The sequence below is a fragment of the Rattus norvegicus genome, chromosome 16 (assembly GCF_036323735.1).
Source record: "Rattus norvegicus strain BN/NHsdMcwi chromosome 16, GRCr8, whole genome shotgun sequence".
NCBI classification, from domain to species: domain Eukaryota; kingdom Metazoa; phylum Chordata; class Mammalia; order Rodentia; family Muridae; genus Rattus; species Rattus norvegicus.
Genome location: NC_086034.1, coordinates 76,438,601 through 76,458,435, shown reverse-complemented (window position 1 = coordinate 76,458,435; position 19,835 = coordinate 76,438,601). Strand labels below are relative to the sequence as shown.

The following is a 19,835-nucleotide window of genomic DNA, read 5'->3' as shown; positions in this document are numbered from 1 at the left end:
GTGGGGCCGTGAACTTTCCCCCATCTCTGTTGAGATGTCAAGAAACAACCAAAATGGCAGCGATTCACCACCACACCCTTTAATAAATCTGGTATGGAAAGTCTCAGGACTCTCACATTGGAAGCATTGTCCTAGAAAGGCAAAAATAAAATAAAATAAAATAAAACAAAACAAAAGGTTATTTTTTTAAAGAACTTTTTTATGTTGGCTCTTTGGGTTTTGATTTGATATTTATATTGCCTTTGTTTTTGAGGAATGTATTGAGAAACAAGCTAATTTCCTTGGACTTCACATTATCCCATTGTTGATTTTCAACATCGATGTAATGTTAAATATAAAGTGTTCAATAGTTAGGAGTTTCTTTACTTATGAAATCGCTGGGAATTATTAAATTGTTTTCCTTCTTAAAAAGAAGAATTTGGAGAAACAAAAACCAACCCCAATCTAGTAAGTGACACAAAATAGTAAAAATAGTACAAGTCAAAGCAGAGATAAAAAGAAAGAAAACAGCATAAAGAATCAATTATTCCTAAGAGCTGGCTCTTTGAGAAGATAAACAAGATCAATGGAACAACACATAGAACGTAACGTGTATACATGTGTAAATGATTTAAGCAAAATCGTGCTATTGGGGGTGATAATGCTCCTCTCAAATGCCATAGAGTACCTAGCAAGCCCCAGTGCCACACATAGGAAGCCTCCTATTGACTTGTTAGTGGAGCTCAAGATTTCTAGAACAACATAGGCTGTTGCTGCTGCCCTTGATCGCCTTCTAGAACTTGAAGACACCATGCACTTCAGATGTAGAAATTTGGAGGAACCAACCTGGAACCTGATGTGGAATCCTCCTCCCTGAGCACGGGACTCTCATCAGTATCCGGAAGTATGATGCAAGCTGCCAAAGGAGAAAAGTAATCCGTAGTCCTACCCAGCCATAATGCCTGTGAACCACGGGGACAGGAAAGGCAAGATAGGCAAGATATTCCCAAAGGTGTGCAGTAGTGGTACTTTTACTTTGGGGTTTACCCAACAGCCATGGAGTTGGATTAAGGCCTGCTTTACAGAAGGCAGTTCATGCCTGGTACTATTAAATGTAGCTAGTGAAGTCATGGACCTTAGAGGGCACCCCCATTACTGAAACTTTCCTAAACCAGTATTCTAATTCCCAGTTGTGTTTTAAATGCTCATCCTTATATCCACAGGTAAGTGTAGTTCTTGCTCCTTATTAAAGAAACCTCTCTTTGCAGCACACAGAGACTACTCATACCTGGTCAAAATGTAAAAAAAAAAACCGACCAACCATGGGATTCTCAGTTCTCATCCCCAGTTGATAATGCCCACAGCACAAGGCTTGGGAAACTTCAAGGAAGGGACCTGGACAGATTGTAAAAGCCAGAAGTCCAAGTTATCTGCTACAAGATACTGTCTTCTACATGTGATAGGGAGACACACTCTGAATATTTAACCTCACTCTTAAACAAGACGCACTCTGAATATTTAACCTCACTCTTAAACAAGACCCACACACCACGGCAACATGGTGGACGTGACAATGTGGATGAGGGAAGGGATTAATAGCTACCAAGAGAGGAAGAATCAGTATCTCTCTACGGGTAAATCTCTGATAAGTTATCCAATCCCATTATCAGCTCTAAACACGGATACATATGAGCAACACAAAATGGACTTAGCGTGTGCTTGTGCATGCCTGCATGGGTGTGGTCCGGCATGAGAGGAGTTGAAGAGGGGAGAGGGTAGAGTGGCAATGACGTAAAGATGCTGTCCATGAATAAAATATCAACAAAATGAGATAGCTTCACGTTTTTAAATTGTGTGTGTGTGTGTGTGTGTGTGTGTGTGTGTGTGTGTGCGCGCATGCGCGTGTCATGGTGTACACGTGGAGGTCAGAGGACAACTTGTGAGAGTTGGTTCTCTCCTTTTGTGGGTCCTTGGGATTGAACTCAGGTAGTCGATGCTTCGTGACAAACACCTTTATCTGCTGTGCCATCCTATCAGCCCCATGAATCTTTAGCTCTATCTGCTGGGGATATTTCTTAGTGGCCTTGCTGCTAGTGGTTCTGTGACTTTGTGTCCAGATCAGTCCTTTTAGTGTAGGCCAGCATCTGTAACTGCTTAATAAACTTTTATTTCATGGATTTGTTGGCCTCAAAGCTTTCGTTAAATAGTGTGTCTCTGTGAATCTTCAGTTGCCGTGACCAGAGCAACGCATAAAAGAAAGCTTTCAGTATGGCAGTTATGGTTTCAGAAGTCGTGAATCAATCCATAATGATAGAGCAATGGTGTGGTGGTGTGAACAGCTGAGATCTTACATCTTCATCCACAATCACGAGGCAGAGAAGATGTGAGTCCTTTGAAGACTCTAAGCCCATCCTCAGTGACACACCTCCCCTAACAAGGCCACACCTCTTAATCCTTCTCAAACGGTTCCACCAGAGTGACCAAGTGTTTAAGTATATGAGTCTACAGGGAGCCATTCTCATTCACGTCACCACAAACAGAAACATCCTCTCTCTTAGATTCAAAAATAAAGACAGACGCCCTGCAACTACTGCTCAGAGATTCCACCCCGGGTTCTTTGATCTCATGAAGTCCGTAACCCCTTTGCCTGCACTCTTTTAAAAACAGCATCTGTTGCTAATTTCCTGCCGTATGGAATCAAACTCGTTTTATTTCCCAGTCCACAGCAATCTCAAGACTGACAGAATCTTTGGCTTATGGTTGCCATAGCATGGATTTCTATTTACATATTGACTTGTTTCTTAGCAACAGATAAAGACCTTGGGGTGAGGGTCTGAGCAAGGATTTTCCATTCCACTTGCTGGATCCGTGTTATCTCATTCTCACTAGGAGAATTTTAAAAGTGAACGTTTTAGGGGAAGTTCTGTTGGGCGAGGCTGGGGAGCAAAGAGGGTTTCCTGGGGGTTGTTAGGGATACTTGAACAGGAAGGTTTGCCTTGCGCTCATCTGGGGAGAACACAGATATGCCTCTTGCTTCTCGGAGGAACACCCAGAGCCTCCACCCTGGACACGGGAACTTTTAGACTGGCAGATGTGGTACTACCCTTGTTTCTGGCCATGAATTGACTGATTTCGTTGATTTGGGAGGAAATTAATATGAAAAGAGAATGGAGAAAAAGAAAAGCTGTTATTCTGAAGGGCAGCGGGAGAGAAGACTGGTGGCAGGAACTGGAGTGAACTCAGCTCCCGCTTCAGTCAAGAGGTAGCTAAGCCGTAAGACACTAACTAGGCCCTGTGGGTTCCTCTGCCCAGCCCTGCTGCAGGGTCTCACTGCAGCAGTCACTCATTCTGAGCCCCAGCAGCGCAGAGAAAAAGCAGTGCCTTCAGGTAATGGGGTGCAGGACTTGCTGGGGGTCGGACCCCTAGAAATCTGCCTTTGCCTGGCTCGCCCTAATTCACAACTGTGCTGCTCTAGGCACTGTCTGAGTGGTGATAGATTCTACTTCTGTCTCCGCCTGCTGCTCCTGGAAGGTATAGAAGTCACAGCTGCTTCTGCTGCAGTCCCCAAGTCAAAGCCAGCATCTTTGTAAAATTGATCTGTTTATTCTTATGTTTCAAAATTGTTGGCTGTATCCGCAGATACCCTCTTTTTTTTTTTTTTTTTTTTTTTTTTTGGAGCTGGGGATCGAACCCAGGGCCTTGTGCTTGCTAGGCAAGCGCTCTACCACTGAGCCAAATCCCCAACCCCCACAGATACCCTCTTATTATTAACTTGGCAATATCAATTTTCTAATGACTTGAAGTTTTCTGGCATAGCGTAAATCCACGTGTAAACCCTGGAGCATGTCTCTCTTTCTCTGACCTTGACTATTCTTTGACTAGACTGTTTCAGGATGAAAATAATGTAATTTACCATGTTGGTCTAGAAGTGGTTGGAAGCCAGGCGGGCAGCCACTAACCTAATACTCAGAAGGGTGAGGCAGGAAGATCTGGACTTCCAGTTCAGCTATGGCTACAAAACACCTTGTCAAAACCACAACAGACATAACAAAAGAAAAAAAAAGATTTTGTTGCACTTTCTTGTCCCATGTACCAAGTGTATAATCTCTAAAGTGTCCTGTACTTAAACTAAAGTGAAAATGTAGAACATTCGACAATTCTGGAATTGAAAGACCAAACATGAGCAGAACTCCTGCCTCACCAGGATGACAGATTTGTACATATTGAAAATTTAAGAGTCTTAAGACTCCAAGACTTTAGGAATTGGACGTGTAAATTTCATCTTCACATCAGTAATATAAGATGTACTTTTTAATACATTGAATATAAGATTCATGTGTGTCATTTCCTTTTCTTTTTAGATTAATTGTAAATTGAGTTTAATCACAAGGCAATACCATGCAGGGAGTCAAAAAGAGCCATTTGTATCTCTGGATGGAGCACTACGGATACGATGGGTAAGTGACTCCACCCAAACGCACTGTGTGTCAGGCTGGGTAAACAGAATTGGGAACATGTGTGCACCTGCATTCATTCACTCACTCACTCATTCATTCATTCATTCATTCATTCACATCCCGACTGCAGCCCCCACCCCTCCTCTCCTCCCAGTCCCACCCTTATAAACCCATTCCGCCCTTTCCCTTCTCCTCAGAGAAAGGGAAGCCCCACCCCTTGGCTACCACCGAGTCCTGGGATGTCCAGTGGCAGCAGGACCAAGTGCATTCTCCCCTAAAGAGACAGTTCACATGGGGGAAGGGGATCCAATGGCAGGCAACAAAGTCAGAGAAGGCACCTGCTCCAGTTGTTAAGGAACCCACACGAAGACCAAGCTGCACATCTGCTACACATGTGTAGGAGGTTTAGGTCCAGTTCCTGCATGCTATTTGGTTGGTTGTTTAGTCTCACTGAGCCTCCACGAGCCCAGGTTAGTTGACTCTATGACCTTCCTGTGGTGTCCTTGACCCCACCAGCTTGCTTACTTCTATGCCAACTTTCCCACAAGACTCCCTGAGCATCACCTGATGCTTGGCTGTGGGTCTTTGCATCTCTCCATATACCACTGGACGAAGCCTCTCAGAAGACAGTTATGCTAGGCTCCTGTCTGCAAGCATAGCAGAGTGTCATTAATAGTGTCAGGGGTTGGCTCTCTCCCATGGGGTGGGTCTCGAGTTGGGCCAATCATTGGTTAGCCACTCCCTCAATCTCTGGTCTGTCTTTATCCCTGCACATCTTTTAGGTAGGACAGATTTTGGGATGAAGGTTTTGTGGGTCAGTTGACATCCTTCTCCCTGCACCGGAAGTTCTTCCTGCCTACAGGAGGCGGCCACTTCAGTTTCTCACTGGTAGAAGTCTTAACTAGGGCCACCTAACCATAGCCTCCCTGGGGCTTTCCCCACCCCCAGGTAGTCCCAGAGACACCCCTCACTGATTTCTGTTCTCACTCCCAGCCTCTTCTGCCCCATCTCTCCCCACATCTGGTCCCCATCCCTGCTCCCCTCCTCCCCTCCTGTTCCATCCAGTTCCCATCCATCCACCTCCTATAACTGTTTCCCCTTCTGAGTGAGATTCACAAATCTGCCCGGCCCCTCTTTAGTACTTGGTTTCTTTGGGTCTGTGGATTGTAGCATGGTTATCCTGTATTTTATGACTAACGTCCACTTATGGGTGTCTTTCTGTGATTGGCTTACCTCACTCAGCATGATCTTTTTTAGTTCTATCCATTTGCCTACCAATTTCATGATGCATTCATTTTTAATCGGTGACTAGTACTCCATTGTGTAGATGCCCCATGTTTTCTTTATCCATTCTTCAGCTGAGGAACACCTAGGTTGGTCCCAGCTTCCGGCTGTTACTAATGAGGCTGGAACCGACATAGTTGAGGATAGTCTTGTGGGATGGTGGACCTTCTTTTGACTGTATTCCCAGGCATAGTGCAGCTGGGTCTCGAGGTAAAACTGTTCCCAGTTTTCTGAGAAACTACCAAATTGATTTTCCAAAGTGGTTGTACAAGTTTGTACTCCCACCAGCAGTGAGGAGTGTCCCCCTTGCTCCACATCCTCACCAGCATGTGCTATTTTTAAAAAAAATTTTGATCTTAGCCATTTTAACAGATGTAGGGTGGAATCTCAGAGTCATTTTGATTTGCATTTCCCTTGATGGCTAAGGACCTGAACATGTCTTTAAGTGCTTCTGGGCCATCAGAGATTCCACTGTTGAGGATTCTCTGTTTAGCTTTGTACCCCATTTTAAAATTTGGTTATTTGGTTTGTTGGTGTCCAATTTTTTTAAGTTCTTTATATAGTTGGGATATTAGTCCTCTACCAGATGTAGGGTTGGTGAAGATCTTTTCCCATTTTCTAGGCTGCCGTTTTGTCCTATAGATGGTGTCCCTCACCTTGCAAAAGCTTTTCGGTTTCATGAGGTCCCAGTTATTAATTGTTGATCATAGTGCCTGAGCTGTTGGTATTCTAGAATTTGTTTCCTGTATCAACATGTTCAAGGCAGTTCCCCACTTTCTCTTCTATTAGATTTAGTGTGTCCAGTTCTATGTTTAGGTCTTTGATCTACTTGGACTTGAGTTTTGTGCAGGGTGATAGAGATGGGTGATAGAGATTTGCATTCTTTTACATGTAATTATCCAGTTAGACGAACATCATTTGTTTTTTTACTTATATGAGCACATACGAACACCATTTGTTGAAGGGGCTTCCTTTCCTTCCCTTCCCTCCCCTCCCCTTCCCTTCCCTTCCCTCCCCTCCCCTCCTCTCCCTTTCCTTTCCTTTCCTTCTCTTTTCTTTTCCATTGTATGGTTTTGGCGGCTTTGTCAAAAATCAAGCATCCGAGGTATGTGGGTTTCTGTATGGGTCTTCAGTTTGACTCCATTGATCAACCTGTATGTTGTTGTTCCCATACCATTCAGGTTGTATTACTGTTGTTCTGCAGTATAGTTTGAAGTCAGGGATGGTAAAACCTCCAGGACCTCTACTGCTGTACAGGATCGTTTAACCATCCTAGGTTGGGTTTTGTTTTTGGTTTTTTTTTTGTTTTTTATATGAAGTTGAAAATTGTTCTTTCAAGGTCTGTAAAGAATTGCGTTGTAAATTCGATGGGAAATGCATTGAATCTGAAGATTGCTTTTGGTAAGATGGCCATTTTTTTTCAGTGTTAATCCCACCAATCCATGAGCATTGGAGATCTTTCCATCTTTTAATATCTTTCTCATTTTCTTTCCTCAGAGACTCGAAGTTCTTGTCATACAGGTCTTTCACTTGCTTGGTTAGAGTTTCAACAGGATATTTTATATTATTTGTGGCTGTTGTAAAAATGTGTTGGTTTCCTTATTTCTTTCTAGGCTTGGTTATTGGTTATTAAAAGATTAATAATTGAGTTAATTTTGTGTACAGCTACTTTGAAGGTATTTGCCGGCTGTCTCCGGCAGAATTTTTGGGTCGCTTTTGTATCCTATCATAGCGTATGTGAAGAGAGATACTTTGCCTTCTTCCTTTCCTATTTTTTTTTATCCTTTGATCTCCTTTAGGTGTCTTATTGCTCCAGCTAGAACTTCAAGTATTATGTTGAATAGATAGTGAGAGAGTGGGTAGCCTTGTCTTGTCCCTGATTTTAGTAGAATTACTTTAACCTTCTCTCCATTTAATTTGATGGTGGCTTTTGGCTTGCTGTATATTGCTTTTATTATGTTTTCTATATACCTTGTATCCTTGATCTCTCTAAGACTTTTAACATGAAGTGGCGTTAGACTTTTTTTTTTTCTTTCAGTTTGGTTATATGGTGGATTACGTTGATGGATTTTCACTTTCATCCCTACATCCCAGGAATGACGCTTATTTGATCATGGTGGATAATGTTTTTGATGTGTTCTTGGATCCTGTTAGTGGGAATTGAGTAGTTTTGCATCAAGGTTCATAAACGAATTTGGTCTGAGATTCTCTTTGTTGAGTCCCTGTGTGGTTTAGGTATCACGGTGACTGTGGCCTCACAGAATGAGTCTGGCAATGTTTCTTCTGTTTCTATTTTGTGGAATAGTTTGAAGAATTTTGGTATTAGCTCTTCTTTGAAAATCCGTTAGAATTCTTTGCTAAAACCATCTGGCCCTAGGCTTTTTGTGGTTGGGAGACTTTTAATGACTGCATTTCTTTATGGTTATAGGACTACTTAAACAGTTTATCTGATCTTGATTTAACTTTTGTATCTGTCTAGAAAAATTATCCATTTTATTTAGATTTTCCAATTTTATAGTGTATAGGCTTTTGAACTAAGACCTAATGATTCTTTGAATTTCCTCAGTGTCCATTATTGTGTCTCCCTTTTCATTACTTATTTTGTTAATTTGGATACTATTTCTCTGTCTCCTGATTATTTTGACTAAGGGTTTACCTATCTTGACTTTCTCAAAGAACAACCTCTTGGTTTTGTTGATTCTTTGTTTCTGACTGATTTCACTGCATGAGCATGCTAGGATGTTTGTTTAAGATATGTGAGGGAGAAAATGTTTCTTGTGAAGTTGAACTAGTGGATACTTGAAGTTCACTGCCATGTATGGTATGTAAGGGAAAAAAACTAATGAAAAAATTGTTGAAAAGGCAGATGTGAAAACAATAGGAAATAAAAATTCTGGAATTTTTATTTAATACAGGGAGAACAGATAGAATGTCTAAAGTCTAGTTTTAGATTCCTTAGAAGTACAGAATAATTAAGAGCTAAATTAAGACATTAAAATATCTATTTGTGGGCTGGAGAGATGGCTCAGTGGTTAAGAGCACCAACTGACTGCTCTTCCAGAGGCTCTGAATTCAATTCCTGGAAACCACATGGTGGCTCATAACCATCTGTAATAGGATCTGATGCCCCCTCTTCTGGTGTGTCTGAAGACAGCTATAGTGCACTCACATACATAAAATAAACAATTTTAAAAATAGAAAAATTTGCTTCAAAATCTCTGCACTCATTTTCTTAGTTGTTGTCATGACTCTTTAGACACAACCAGAGCACAAAGTTGAAAAGACTAGACTCACTCTCAGAGTGGTGCTGATGCTGTTTGCACTGGCTGGTTTTGTGTGTCTACTTGACACAAGCTGGAGTTATCACAGAGAAAGGAGCCACCCTTGAGGAAATGCCTCCCTGAGATCCAGCTGTAAGGCATTTTTTCAATTAGTGATCAATGGGGAGGTCCAAGCCCATTGTGGGCGGAGCCATCCCTGGGCTGGTAGTCCTGGGTTTTATAAGAAAGCAAGCTGAGCAAGCCAGGGGAAGAAATTCAGTAAGCAGCATCCCTCCATGGCCTCTGCATCAGCTCCTGCCTCCAAGTTTTTGCCCTGTGTGAGTTCCAGTCCTGACTTCCTTTGGGGATGAACAGCAATGTGGAAGTGTAAGCTGAATAAACCCTTTCCTCCCCAACTTGCTTCTCAGTCATGACGTTTTGTGCAGGAGTAGGAACCCTGACTAAGACATTACTGAAAATGCACATTAGTATTTTTGCAACCAAAAAACCTGATTTGAACTTGGAGCAGTTGTGAATCTCTGTGTTGATCACCACCCACTGCACACAGAAGTTTCTCTATTGAGGACCGAGTGTTGCTATAACCTATGGATACAGAGAAACATAGTAAAAGGCAGCCGATACTTTGTCCATTTAGCAAAATTATGCTAGTAAGTTTACCTGTAGGGTACACGAGCTCCCAAGCTGTGTGTTCTTGATCAAAATTACAGTTCCACATTTCCCTCCTGTGGACCAATGAGAAGTAAGTTGTTTACTTTCATAACATTTATGCCAGTGTTTTACTCATGGACGTATCCTACCAGTCTGGTTGTTGTTATAATAGCTCTCACAATTCGCTGCCATACAACACTTATTCCAACATCTTTGAAAGATAATTAGGTGTGCATGTGTGGGTCACACACACACACCAGGCAGTAGAGCATGAACATATGTCACAGAATATGCGGGAAGGTCAGAAGACGGCCTGGTTGAGTCAGTTCTTATTTTCCACCTTAGGAGTTCTGAGGATTGAACTTAAGATGTCACACCTCTGTGGCATTTAGCACACCACAGAGCCTTCCTATCACCCCCATACCTTTCTAGTTTCTCATACTTAAGTGTATTTTTCATATTTATTAAAATTTTTGTTTCTTTATATATTGTTCCAAGTGCTGTATTTCGTCTCAGTAGTTAGTTATACTTCTCTAGTACCTGATTACTTTGACTTGTAAGTCCATATTCCTTTGAACTGCTGATTGCTCTGTCTGGTGACCTATACTGGGGAGGAGCTGAAGGTGTCTGCCTGGGATGTTCACAGTTTGCAGCTATGGTATGAAAATGTCTTGATTTAGGTGAGGAATTACAAAGTCGCCCTTGTCGAAAGCCAAGACTGAAGCCACGCCTTTCTTTAATTCAGTTTAGCATGAGGAGAATTAGGGGGCAGAGGGTTCCAGAACCTAGGAGATACTGCAAGCTGACAACTGCTGGGGTCAGGTCCCTTTTAAGCTCCTGGGAATAGCAGCATTGGAGGAGATAATCTTCAGAGGTGGTCACCTGGGCTTTCAAGATGGCGGGGCTAAGAGAATGAAGACCCAGTGCCTGGTCTTGGCCCTTCTCTGACGTGTAGGCTTGTCTACTCTACCCTAATCCCACCTGAGCAGTCTCTGCTGGTGTCTGAGAAAGGCTCTCATGGTCTTCAATCAGGGTGAGAACTTGAGAATATTGGTCTCTGCTTGCCCTCAGATTGCCTGGTGTCCCGGCATGGCTCTCCTTGGTATTGTCTTTGTTCATTTCTATTATTGGTTTCTTTTCTTCTTTTGTTTTGTTTCTGGTTATGTTTTCTGAGATAGGGTCTTGTGTAGTTTAGGCTCAGCTCCATGTTGATAAGTGGCCAAATATGAATCCGAACTCTGGACCTTCCTACCACCCCTACCCCACAAGTTCTAGGATCAGTCTTGGGATCAGGTGTGCACCGTCATAGCCTTGTTATTTCTTAAAATATGTGTTTCTAGTCTGTTTCTGGGGTATGGAATGGAACCCCTCATGTTAGACTCTTTTTCTCATGTAAAGGAGTGCCTGATTTCTCAGATTATCATAAAGAGAAATTATTTGATGTTTTTAATTTCAAAATATATATCAGCTTTTCTTGTTGCAAAATAGTACATGTGCGTTGGAGACAGGGCTTCCACAACTAGCCAGATTGACTTTTTTTATTGGATTTTTAAAATTTACATTTCAAATGTTATTTCCTTTCCAGGTTTTCCATCCATAAGCCCCCTCCCCCTTCTTCTATAAGGGTGTTCCCCCTTCCCAACCACCCACACCTTCCCTCCTCCCTGCCCTGATATTCCCCTACACTGGGGGGGGTCCAGCCTTGGCAGGACCAAGGGCTTCTCCTCCCATTGGTGCCCAACAAGGCCATCCTCTGCTACATATGCAGCTGGAGCCATGGGTCTGTCCATGTGTACTTTTTGACTTTTAACTCAAGGTCCTCCGGACTCAGTCCCCCAGGAGCTAGGATTGCAGGCACGGGCCACCATGCTTATGATGTGGCAAAACATACTAGAAGGCAAGATGTCTAAAACTCAGGTGTACTTGTGAAATGACGAATGGTGGGGTTGGGGATTTAGCTCAGTGGTAGAGCGCTTGCCTAGGAAGCGCAAGGCCCTGGGTTCGGTCCCCAGCTCCGAAAAAAAGAACCAAAAAAAAAAAAAAAGAAAAGAAATGATGAATGGTCGGCATGATCTTACTAATTTGACCATTGAAAGATGTATCTTCTGTGTGTCAAAATCTACAGAGGTGAGACTGTTTGTGTAAGATTATACCACCCTAAACCAGCTTTTGATAGTGGGACGCTTTGATTGTGTTCTACCATTGGGCTACATCTTCTGCCCAGACAAAAGTTTTTAAACATAATTTAGTATCTTTTTTTCCATCTTTTTTTCCTACAAAAGTGACCAGGAACTGCCCTCCATAGTATGAAGTTTGCTGTTCTAGCATTTTCTTTCTCTATTTTTCTCCATCAGCATTTCATGGGTACATCTCCTTATCGCTACACGCATGGGTCTATCTTGCCTTTACTAAGCTGATCTAGAGTTTCTCAAATGATGTACCAACGGGGAACAAAAAGGGAAACCACAGTTGTTATCTTTAGATTCCCTATCCCCTTTTCAGTGATCTGCACATGCGCGCAACACACAGGGGTTGCTGCTGCGGGGTTCCCGATTCTGAATTCTGAATCTCTTCCTTCGGTTCTTTCACAATTCCTTGTGACTTTTACTTTTTGTTCCCTGAAATCCTAAAGGAGGAAAATGCGATTGCCTTGTAAAATATTTGACTTGATTTTCGCCTGTGTTCTTTCCTTCTTGGCAGGCCTGCAAGTTCCAGGGTGTATTCTCAGCTCTCCAGAAGAAGACGCAATGCGTGAGTTGGCAAGACCAGTCTGAGTTACAATGCATTTTGGGAACATAAATAGCATGAATTGGTATTTTTTTTTTTTTTTTTAGAAACAAAAAGCACCAGATGTAACTTTCTTCTCTCTCTCTCTCTCTCTCTCTCTCTCTCTCTCTCTCTCTCTCTCCTCTCTCCTCTCTCCTCTCTCCCCTCTCCCCTCTCCCCTCTCCCCTCTCCCCTCTCCCCTCTCCCCTCTCCCCTCTCCCCTCTCCCCTCTCCCCTCTCCCCTCTCCCCTCTCCCCTCTCCCCTCTCCCCTCTCCCCTCTCCCCTCTCCCCTCTCCCCTCTCCCCTCTCCCCTCTCCCCTCTCCCCTCTCCCCTCTCCCCTCTCCCCTCTCCCCTCTCCCCTCTCCCCTCTCCCCTCTCCCCTCTCCCCTCTCCCCTCTCCCCTCTCCCCTCTCCCCTCTCCCCTCTCCTCTCTCTCTCTCTCTCTCTCTCTCTCTCTCTCTCTCTCTCTCTCTCTGTCTCTCTCCCCCTCCCTCCCTTTCTTCCTCCCTCCCCCCTCCCTCTCTCTTTCTTAGGAGCAAATTTTTTAAAAAGCTGATCATCAGGGGGAAATTTATGATAATTGGTTTTTAACTCTTAATAAATAGCAATCAGAAGTTTTAGGACGCTCTCAGAATCCCTGCATACGACCCTGAGTTCGAGTAGCCCAGAAAGAGAAGAAAACACAGCTTGAGACATAGAAGGGATGGGAGAGAAAGGTAGAAGAGACTCCCAGCAGAAGAGGGAGGGGCATAATGGGATCTGAAAGTGCCTCAGCTTCCAGAGCTCTGCCACTAGGGCGAGTAGGGGTGGCCCCAACCTCAAAACATCAAATTGCACCGAACCCGAGATCAGGCCTGGCGCCACTATCCCTTACTCAAGGGGCAGGGCAGAAAGTCACAGTGGGTAAGAGTAAGAAGAGATGGGAGGACTGAGGAGCAAGACACTGGATGGGACTAGAGGGATGGACTAAAGCCGCACCGTAAAGGGCTGTTCCCTAGGTGTCTGGTTCGTAGTATATAATTGTTCTTAACCTTGAATCACAATATTTTAGTAGGACTTGAATATTATTATGATCGTAAAAAGCATCATTTGCAAGAAATAGAACATTAAATCTCAAATAACTGATTTACCTTGATTTTAAGAATCAATACATTGGGGCTGGAGAGATGGCTCAGTGGTTAAGAGCACTGACTGCTCTTCTAGAGGTCCTGAGTTCAATTCCCAGCAACCACATGGTGGCTCATGACCATCTATAATGAGATCTGATGCCCGCTTCTGGTGCCTCTGGAGACAGCTACAGTGTATCCATCTAAAATAAAATAAAAAAATCAATATGTTTATAAATAGCAGATTAATTATAACTAATCTGAACTTTGATAAAAACATAGATCTAGGAAGTAACTCTGACTTGTTACATATCTTTCTATCACTTAGGCACTGTTTCAATTGACTGCAAAACAGTGCTCAACCACAGCGCCTGGGTTTTGAAACTTCTTGTTTCTATGTTGAGGTTTGTGTATTCTTAAGGTCTTTTTTTTTTAAGATTGTAATGACCTGACTTTATTTTACACTAGGTAGGGGCCACAAAGCAATCCTCTTTAATAAAGTTGACAATTAGCTTCACTTAGAACATTTTAATAATGCCCATTAAAAAAAAGTATTTGTCTTACAAATTGTTCTGCAATCCAAATATACAACAGCATGGAAAACAACATTTAGAAAACAAAAGTCAATGTGAAAAGACAGAGTAAAATGGCTACGACAGTACAGGCTTGATTGGCTCAGACTACGTCTTTCTGACTGCATCATCTATGTCAGAGATCTGTTCCTTCAGCTGGCTCCATTGTTCCATGTTTAAAGAAACCCCTTTCTCCCTGGTTTCATTTCACCATCTGAGTCCATCCAGTATTCTCTAATACCAATTAGAATTTTTCCTTTAAAGTCCCGAACACTGACATATCTCACCTTTCCAATCAGGAACATTATCATCTCTGCTGCTGCTACTCTGCTCAGAGGACGCCAGAGCTCTATGTCTCACCAGGCTTTTGCTTCTTCACAGGTTTCTCTGGAACAACTTGCTTTTTCCTCTTTAACTTTTTTTCAACTTCGCTGTCAGAATCACTGCCTGAAGAGCTCGAAGAAACAAGTTCCTTTGATTTAGGCATTGCCCCGCTCCAGCCATCCAACAGCCTCTAGCTCGCTCGATTGCTCCGGACTGCCTTAAGGTCTTTCTTATGAAGCAGTCTTCCCTTGGAATGCCAAGGGAATCAATTTATGGGGTTGAGTTTAATTCCAAATGAACTCTTAGTATAGTTTCGTTATAGGTTCCTGCCCAATGACCAGTGGCTTTGATGCAGTGTAGCTGTGCTGGAGCCTACGGGACCCATTTTCTCTTAGATCACGAGTGGGGACTCTCTGGCGTTGAAGCAGATGTTGATAAACAGCTGTACATATGGGGTGTGCATGCTGTGTTCATTTCTCCAGACTTTCAGCAATGTGCAGTCTGGAAAGTTATGGGAGTTACCTGTGTTTAGGGCCCGTGCTGATGTGGTACAAGTAGAAGTTGTGTATTCTCTGCTGCCGTGAGATAAAACGGAACCTGGCTCTTCAGGTCTTCGTTCTTTATGCCTGCCTATTTGAGGCAGAGTAGAGGAGTGAATGCTTTTATCTACCTTATTCTTTTTTAAAAGAATTATTAATTGATTACTTAATTAATTAAATGAATGAATGAATACACTGTAGCTGTCTTCAGACACACCAGAAGAGGGCATCAGATCCCATTACAGATGGTTGTGAACCACCATATAGTTATTGGGAATTGAACTCAGCACCTCGGGAAGAGTATTCCATGCTCTTAACCACTGAGCCGCCTCTCCAGCTCCCCATCTGCCTTATTATTTAAGGTTTGAAGTGTTTTCCCAGTTCAGTCAGTGCTGTATCACAGCCGGATTGAGATATGCTTTCTCAAAACAGGGATGGGAGTATATCTCAGTAACAAAACACATACTCAAATGCTCAGAGCACTGGTATCTGGTCCTGACCCCTCCCAGAAAGAAGAAAAGCAATAGAAACAACCATAATATATGAACCAATTAGATATGAAAACACAGTTACAAACGAAAATAGCTAATACATCAAATATCTGTAAAAAAGACAGTGACAAAATAATGTAGAATAGGTAAAAAGTAACTAGTTCATGAAAGTAGGAATTTTAAAATTAAAAAGAAGTAGCACCTAGGGCCAGCGAGATGGATCGGTGGCTAGTGGTGCTTTTGCCCCTAGCCTGATGATCTGAGTTTGTTTCCAGTCATCCACAGGATGGACTGTGGAGAGAGTCCGCTCTCACATGCTGTCCTCCCATCTCTACACGCACGCTGTGGCGTGGCATGCTCACAGCCACACGTAATATGAATAAGTAAAGACTTTAAAGAAATGAATGCGGAGCATCTGAGGCCGATGACTTCGTCCACCCCTTTTGAGAGGCATCCCCCTAACCTGTTTGCAGTGTGGAGTGCTTTGATCTGTGTGGATCAAGGGAAACAGCATGAAGTTTTGTTGCCAGCTCACAGCAGCCATAACACTTGATTGTCATGTGCCACGACATCGTTTCTGTGGCTTGGGACAGCGCACACGGCATGTTGTTCTACTTTGTCGTTTTGATAGGAGCCCATAATTATACACGGCTCTGTAGGAGCTGTATTGCTTTAATAAGAATATGTGTACACTGCAAAAACTTAAACGTGAGTCAGTTTGCATGGTTGCCGCGTGGCAATTTTAAATCATCGGTCACTTATTTATTTAATAGCATCATTTCTGAGGCTTTCATATGCTGTGCTTTATTCACTATTTACTTCTTATTGCTGAAGAATTTCACACAGGGGGTCTCCCTCGCTCTCCCCCGGAACCTCTCAGCCTTCCTTCCATCCCATATCCATTCCTTCCTGTCAGCCACTGACCTGCGGGAGCACTTCCTACCGAGGTCTTGCAGTAGCCACACTGAGTAGAGATGGAAGTAGGCGGTATTCGCTGTCCTTCCTGTCCTCCATTCTGGTCTCTCCAGACTACTCTTCGTCCCGCAGCGGCCTGCTGACCAAAATGGGAGAAAACGTGTGGAGGACATTTAATGTTTATTGTTGATCCTGTATTGCTCTGCCCTTCTGTTTCTAGTAAAAGCGTGTGTCTCAGCCAAAGGGGCTTCTTTTTTGCAGTAAGCTGTGGTTAATGACGAGTGCCAGTAGCAAGTCACTATGAATGCTCTCTCTCTTTCACACACACACACACACACACACACACACACACACGCACACACACGTGCACACACATGCACACACATGTGCACACACATGTGCACGCATGCGCACACACATGCACATACACACGTGCACATGCACACACATGCATACACACAAACATGAATCTACATGTATATACATACATACATATGCACACACCTGCAGACACATACACACACATACACACACGTGAGCGCACACACACACGTGCACATGCACACACATGCATACACACAAACATGAATCTACATGTATATACATACATACATATGCACACACCTGCAGACACATACACACACATACACACACGTGAGCGCACACACACACACACACACACACACACACCCAGGAGTGCACACAAACACATTCCTGAGAATAGCCCATGTTTCTACTCTAGTAACCTGAAGCCACAGCTTAAGCTTCTGCCACGTGCCTCACGATTTCTTGAATATTTGAACCGTATAGGGAAAATCATGAATTCTTTGATATCGTCTGACTTTATGTATATTCGTTTGTTTGTTCACAGAAACAAAAAGGTGTTATCGAGCACGTCGAAGTCCACTAAACTAAACGGCAGCATTGGGTGAGTTGGCTTTGCCCCCCTCTGAGTGGAAAACCATTCTGAAGTAGTCATGGCAAGGCACAGCACACAGGGCGGCCATTGAGCATCTGTGTGCAGTGTCTCTGACTGAGAATTAACTACCCAATGATGGCCCTGAGCAAAAGACACTTGATCACCGTCTGCTGAGAACTCTAGAGTCTGGCAACCCAAATCCTTAGTTAAACTGTTAGAGTGCCTGGGTGTGCTGTTCACGAAGATCCAGGGCGACAAGGATCTCACTCAGAAACTGAGGTGGGCAAGAAAGGCACGCCAGAGCTTTGCTTCCACCAGAGCTAGCTCTCCCGAGCCACCCGCTGGCATCCCGGAAGCACTCCACAGTCATGGGCTTTGGACCAGATTTGTGGTGTGAGCTGTCTTCTGCTGAGCTGGCCTCAAGTCCAGTCAGAAAGCAATCGGTTACCCCCATAACGATCATGCCCTGGTTGCTGCAGTGTGTGACCTGCCCGCAGGTCAGTATCGTGATGTGCAGAGCCTAGCACTGGTTAGTAAGACCATGGGCATATTTTCTTCCACGTGCAACCTTCTTCCACTCTAAACATAACTCACAGGGAGGAAGGTTCCAGGCGGTACCAGACTGATTTCCTATAGCCGGGGTATGTAGCGTCTTCAGCAACAGAGTTTCACTATACAGATCTGCTGGGAAACCCAAAGCAAAGCCAATACCTGTGTTGCTTCGGGTGTTCCTCAGACCTTCTAAAGCGTTCCATTCTTACCCAGTGTTGAGACTTTTGTTTCATGACCCATGTGCTCTGGAAGCAGCCTTGTCCACTCATGCACGGCACCTCCATTTCTTTTAAAAAATAATTAGCTGAAAAAGTAGTGGACTTCCCTAAGAATCTTCACATAGCCTCAGTGCTAATGAACCCACCTCCCACCCCTCCCTCTCCCCTATTACATAAAATTTCCTCCTTTCTTTCTTCCTTTCTTTCTTTCTTCCTTCCTTCCTTTCTTCCTTCCTTTCTTTCTTTCTTTCTTTCTTTTTCAACCAATTTATGAGTCGTAGGACAATGTAGTTAAAAGTAATTCTGTGGTTTGAATGGCATTTGATTGTGTACAATTTTAATTCTCTAGCTATGACGGAAATGAAGAGACAACCACGTTCACTAACGGAAGTAGCATTGACAGGTCAGTGACGTATATGAGTCCAGGGAAAACAGGTATGAAGCTTAGAGTAGTCTTTCTAAAGTACTGGACTTCCGGCTTCTGCGTATCACATTGCTTCTTGGCTTGGATCTTGTTGAATAACGAAAAAGATAACATGAGAAACTGCCTGTGTGTGCGAACAGACTGGAAGTTGTATTAATTAGTGCTAGCTTTGGTAACAAAGCATCCTGGACTAAGCAGGTTAAACAATAGCAGTGTACCGTGTACCCCTCGGTGGTCTTCGAGGCTCGATCTTTTTGAGGACCTCTTTTTTTTTTTCTCACTACTGGGAAAGGTTTAGTATTCCTTGGCATGTGGATTCACCCTCTCTGTCTCTGCCTCAGTCTGTTTTTAGCGCCCTTTGCGTGGGTGCCTTATTTTAAAGTGTTCATCTGTCTATGGACAGCACTCATATTGGATCAAGACTGAGCTTATTAGCATGGTCTCATCCCATAACTGTTCATGCAATGACTGTCTCCAGAGAGTGACAGCGATTAGGACATCGCAATTTAGTCTTGGTGACAGCATTCAAAATGAGGAAAATCCTACTTGGGATAAGGGCAGTGGAAACCATCAAACTTGGGGCCAAGGAGTTTGTCCCTAATCCATGAAAAATTGTGCTGGGCTGATGCCCCCAGCAAAACGTACCATCATTTTAGAGTGAGCCGACAGACAGAAAAGACACACATGGTCTGTGAAAATGAGCACGTGATGAGGAGAATTCAGAATCAGGACTCGGGCAAGGTCAGGGTGATGTGTACTGAAGTGAGTTTGAAATAACATCACTGCAAAACTTTTTAATTAATTAATCAATTGTTTGATTAATTAATTCACTTTATATCCCAATTGCAGCCCACCTTTCTCCCCTCTTCTCCCAGCCCCACCCTCCCACTCCTTCCCCCCATTCCTCCCTCAGACAAGGGGAACCCCAGCCCCCACCCCTGGGTACCAGTCCACTCTGGCATGTTGCATCAGGACTAAGAGCATCCTCTCCCACTGAGGGCCAGACAAGCCAGCCCAGCTAGGGGAAAGGGACCCAAAGGCAGGCACCAGAGTCTGACTCAGAGACAGCCTCCATTCCAGTTGTTAGGAGACCCATAAGAAGACCAAGCTGTACATCGGCTGCATATATCGTGTTGATTTGCACTTCCTTGATGACTAAGGACATTGAACAGTTTTTTAAGTGCTTCTCGGCCATTAGAGATTCCTCTGTTGGTAAAAACCCTTACACTTTCACACTAAGGTAATAACTAAGTCTATAAGCACCACTGTTTTCATGGCCAGGAGATAATCTTCCGTCACTGTTGTTTTGTTTTCAACGGTCTTACTCTATCACCATGTACCCTGTGCTCGCCTCCTAG

The 19,835-nt window shown here is 43.5% G+C and overlaps 1 protein-coding gene, 1 non-coding gene and 1 pseudogene across 7 annotated transcripts in view; 1 reads left to right on the top strand and 2 right to left on the bottom strand.

Annotated features, from left to right (window-relative positions):
* Positions 1-2,771: 2,771 nt before the first annotated feature.
* Positions 2,772-19,835, top strand: part of Tpte2 (transmembrane phosphoinositide 3-phosphatase and tensin homolog 2) — a 94,335-nt gene continuing 77,271 nt past the window's right edge. For 2 of the 6 annotated variants that reach the window (XM_017600201.3, XM_063275620.1), the window contains exons 1-5: positions 2,773-3,241; positions 4,341-4,436; positions 12,350-12,400; positions 17,236-17,292; positions 18,403-18,456. In XM_017600201.3, coding sequence (XP_017455690.2) covers positions 4,378-4,436; positions 12,350-12,400; positions 17,236-17,292; positions 18,403-18,456 — 221 coding nt within the window. In that variant the 5' untranslated portion in view covers positions 2,773-3,241; positions 4,341-4,377. Of the gene's footprint in view, positions 3,367-4,340; positions 4,437-12,349; positions 12,401-17,235; positions 17,293-18,402; positions 18,457-19,835 lie in introns of all 6 variants that reach the window. The other 4 variants (XM_039094736.2, XM_063275621.1, NM_001419184.1 and 1 more) reach the window with 4 other exon arrangements.
* On the bottom strand, positions 3,651-3,723 carry Trnaa-agc82 (transfer RNA alanine (anticodon AGC) 82). Its single transcript has one exon. It is a non-coding gene; the product is annotated as a tRNA-Ala (tRNA).
* Positions 14,204-14,657, bottom strand: Sub1-ps2 (SUB1 regulator of transcription, pseudogene 2; annotated as a pseudogene).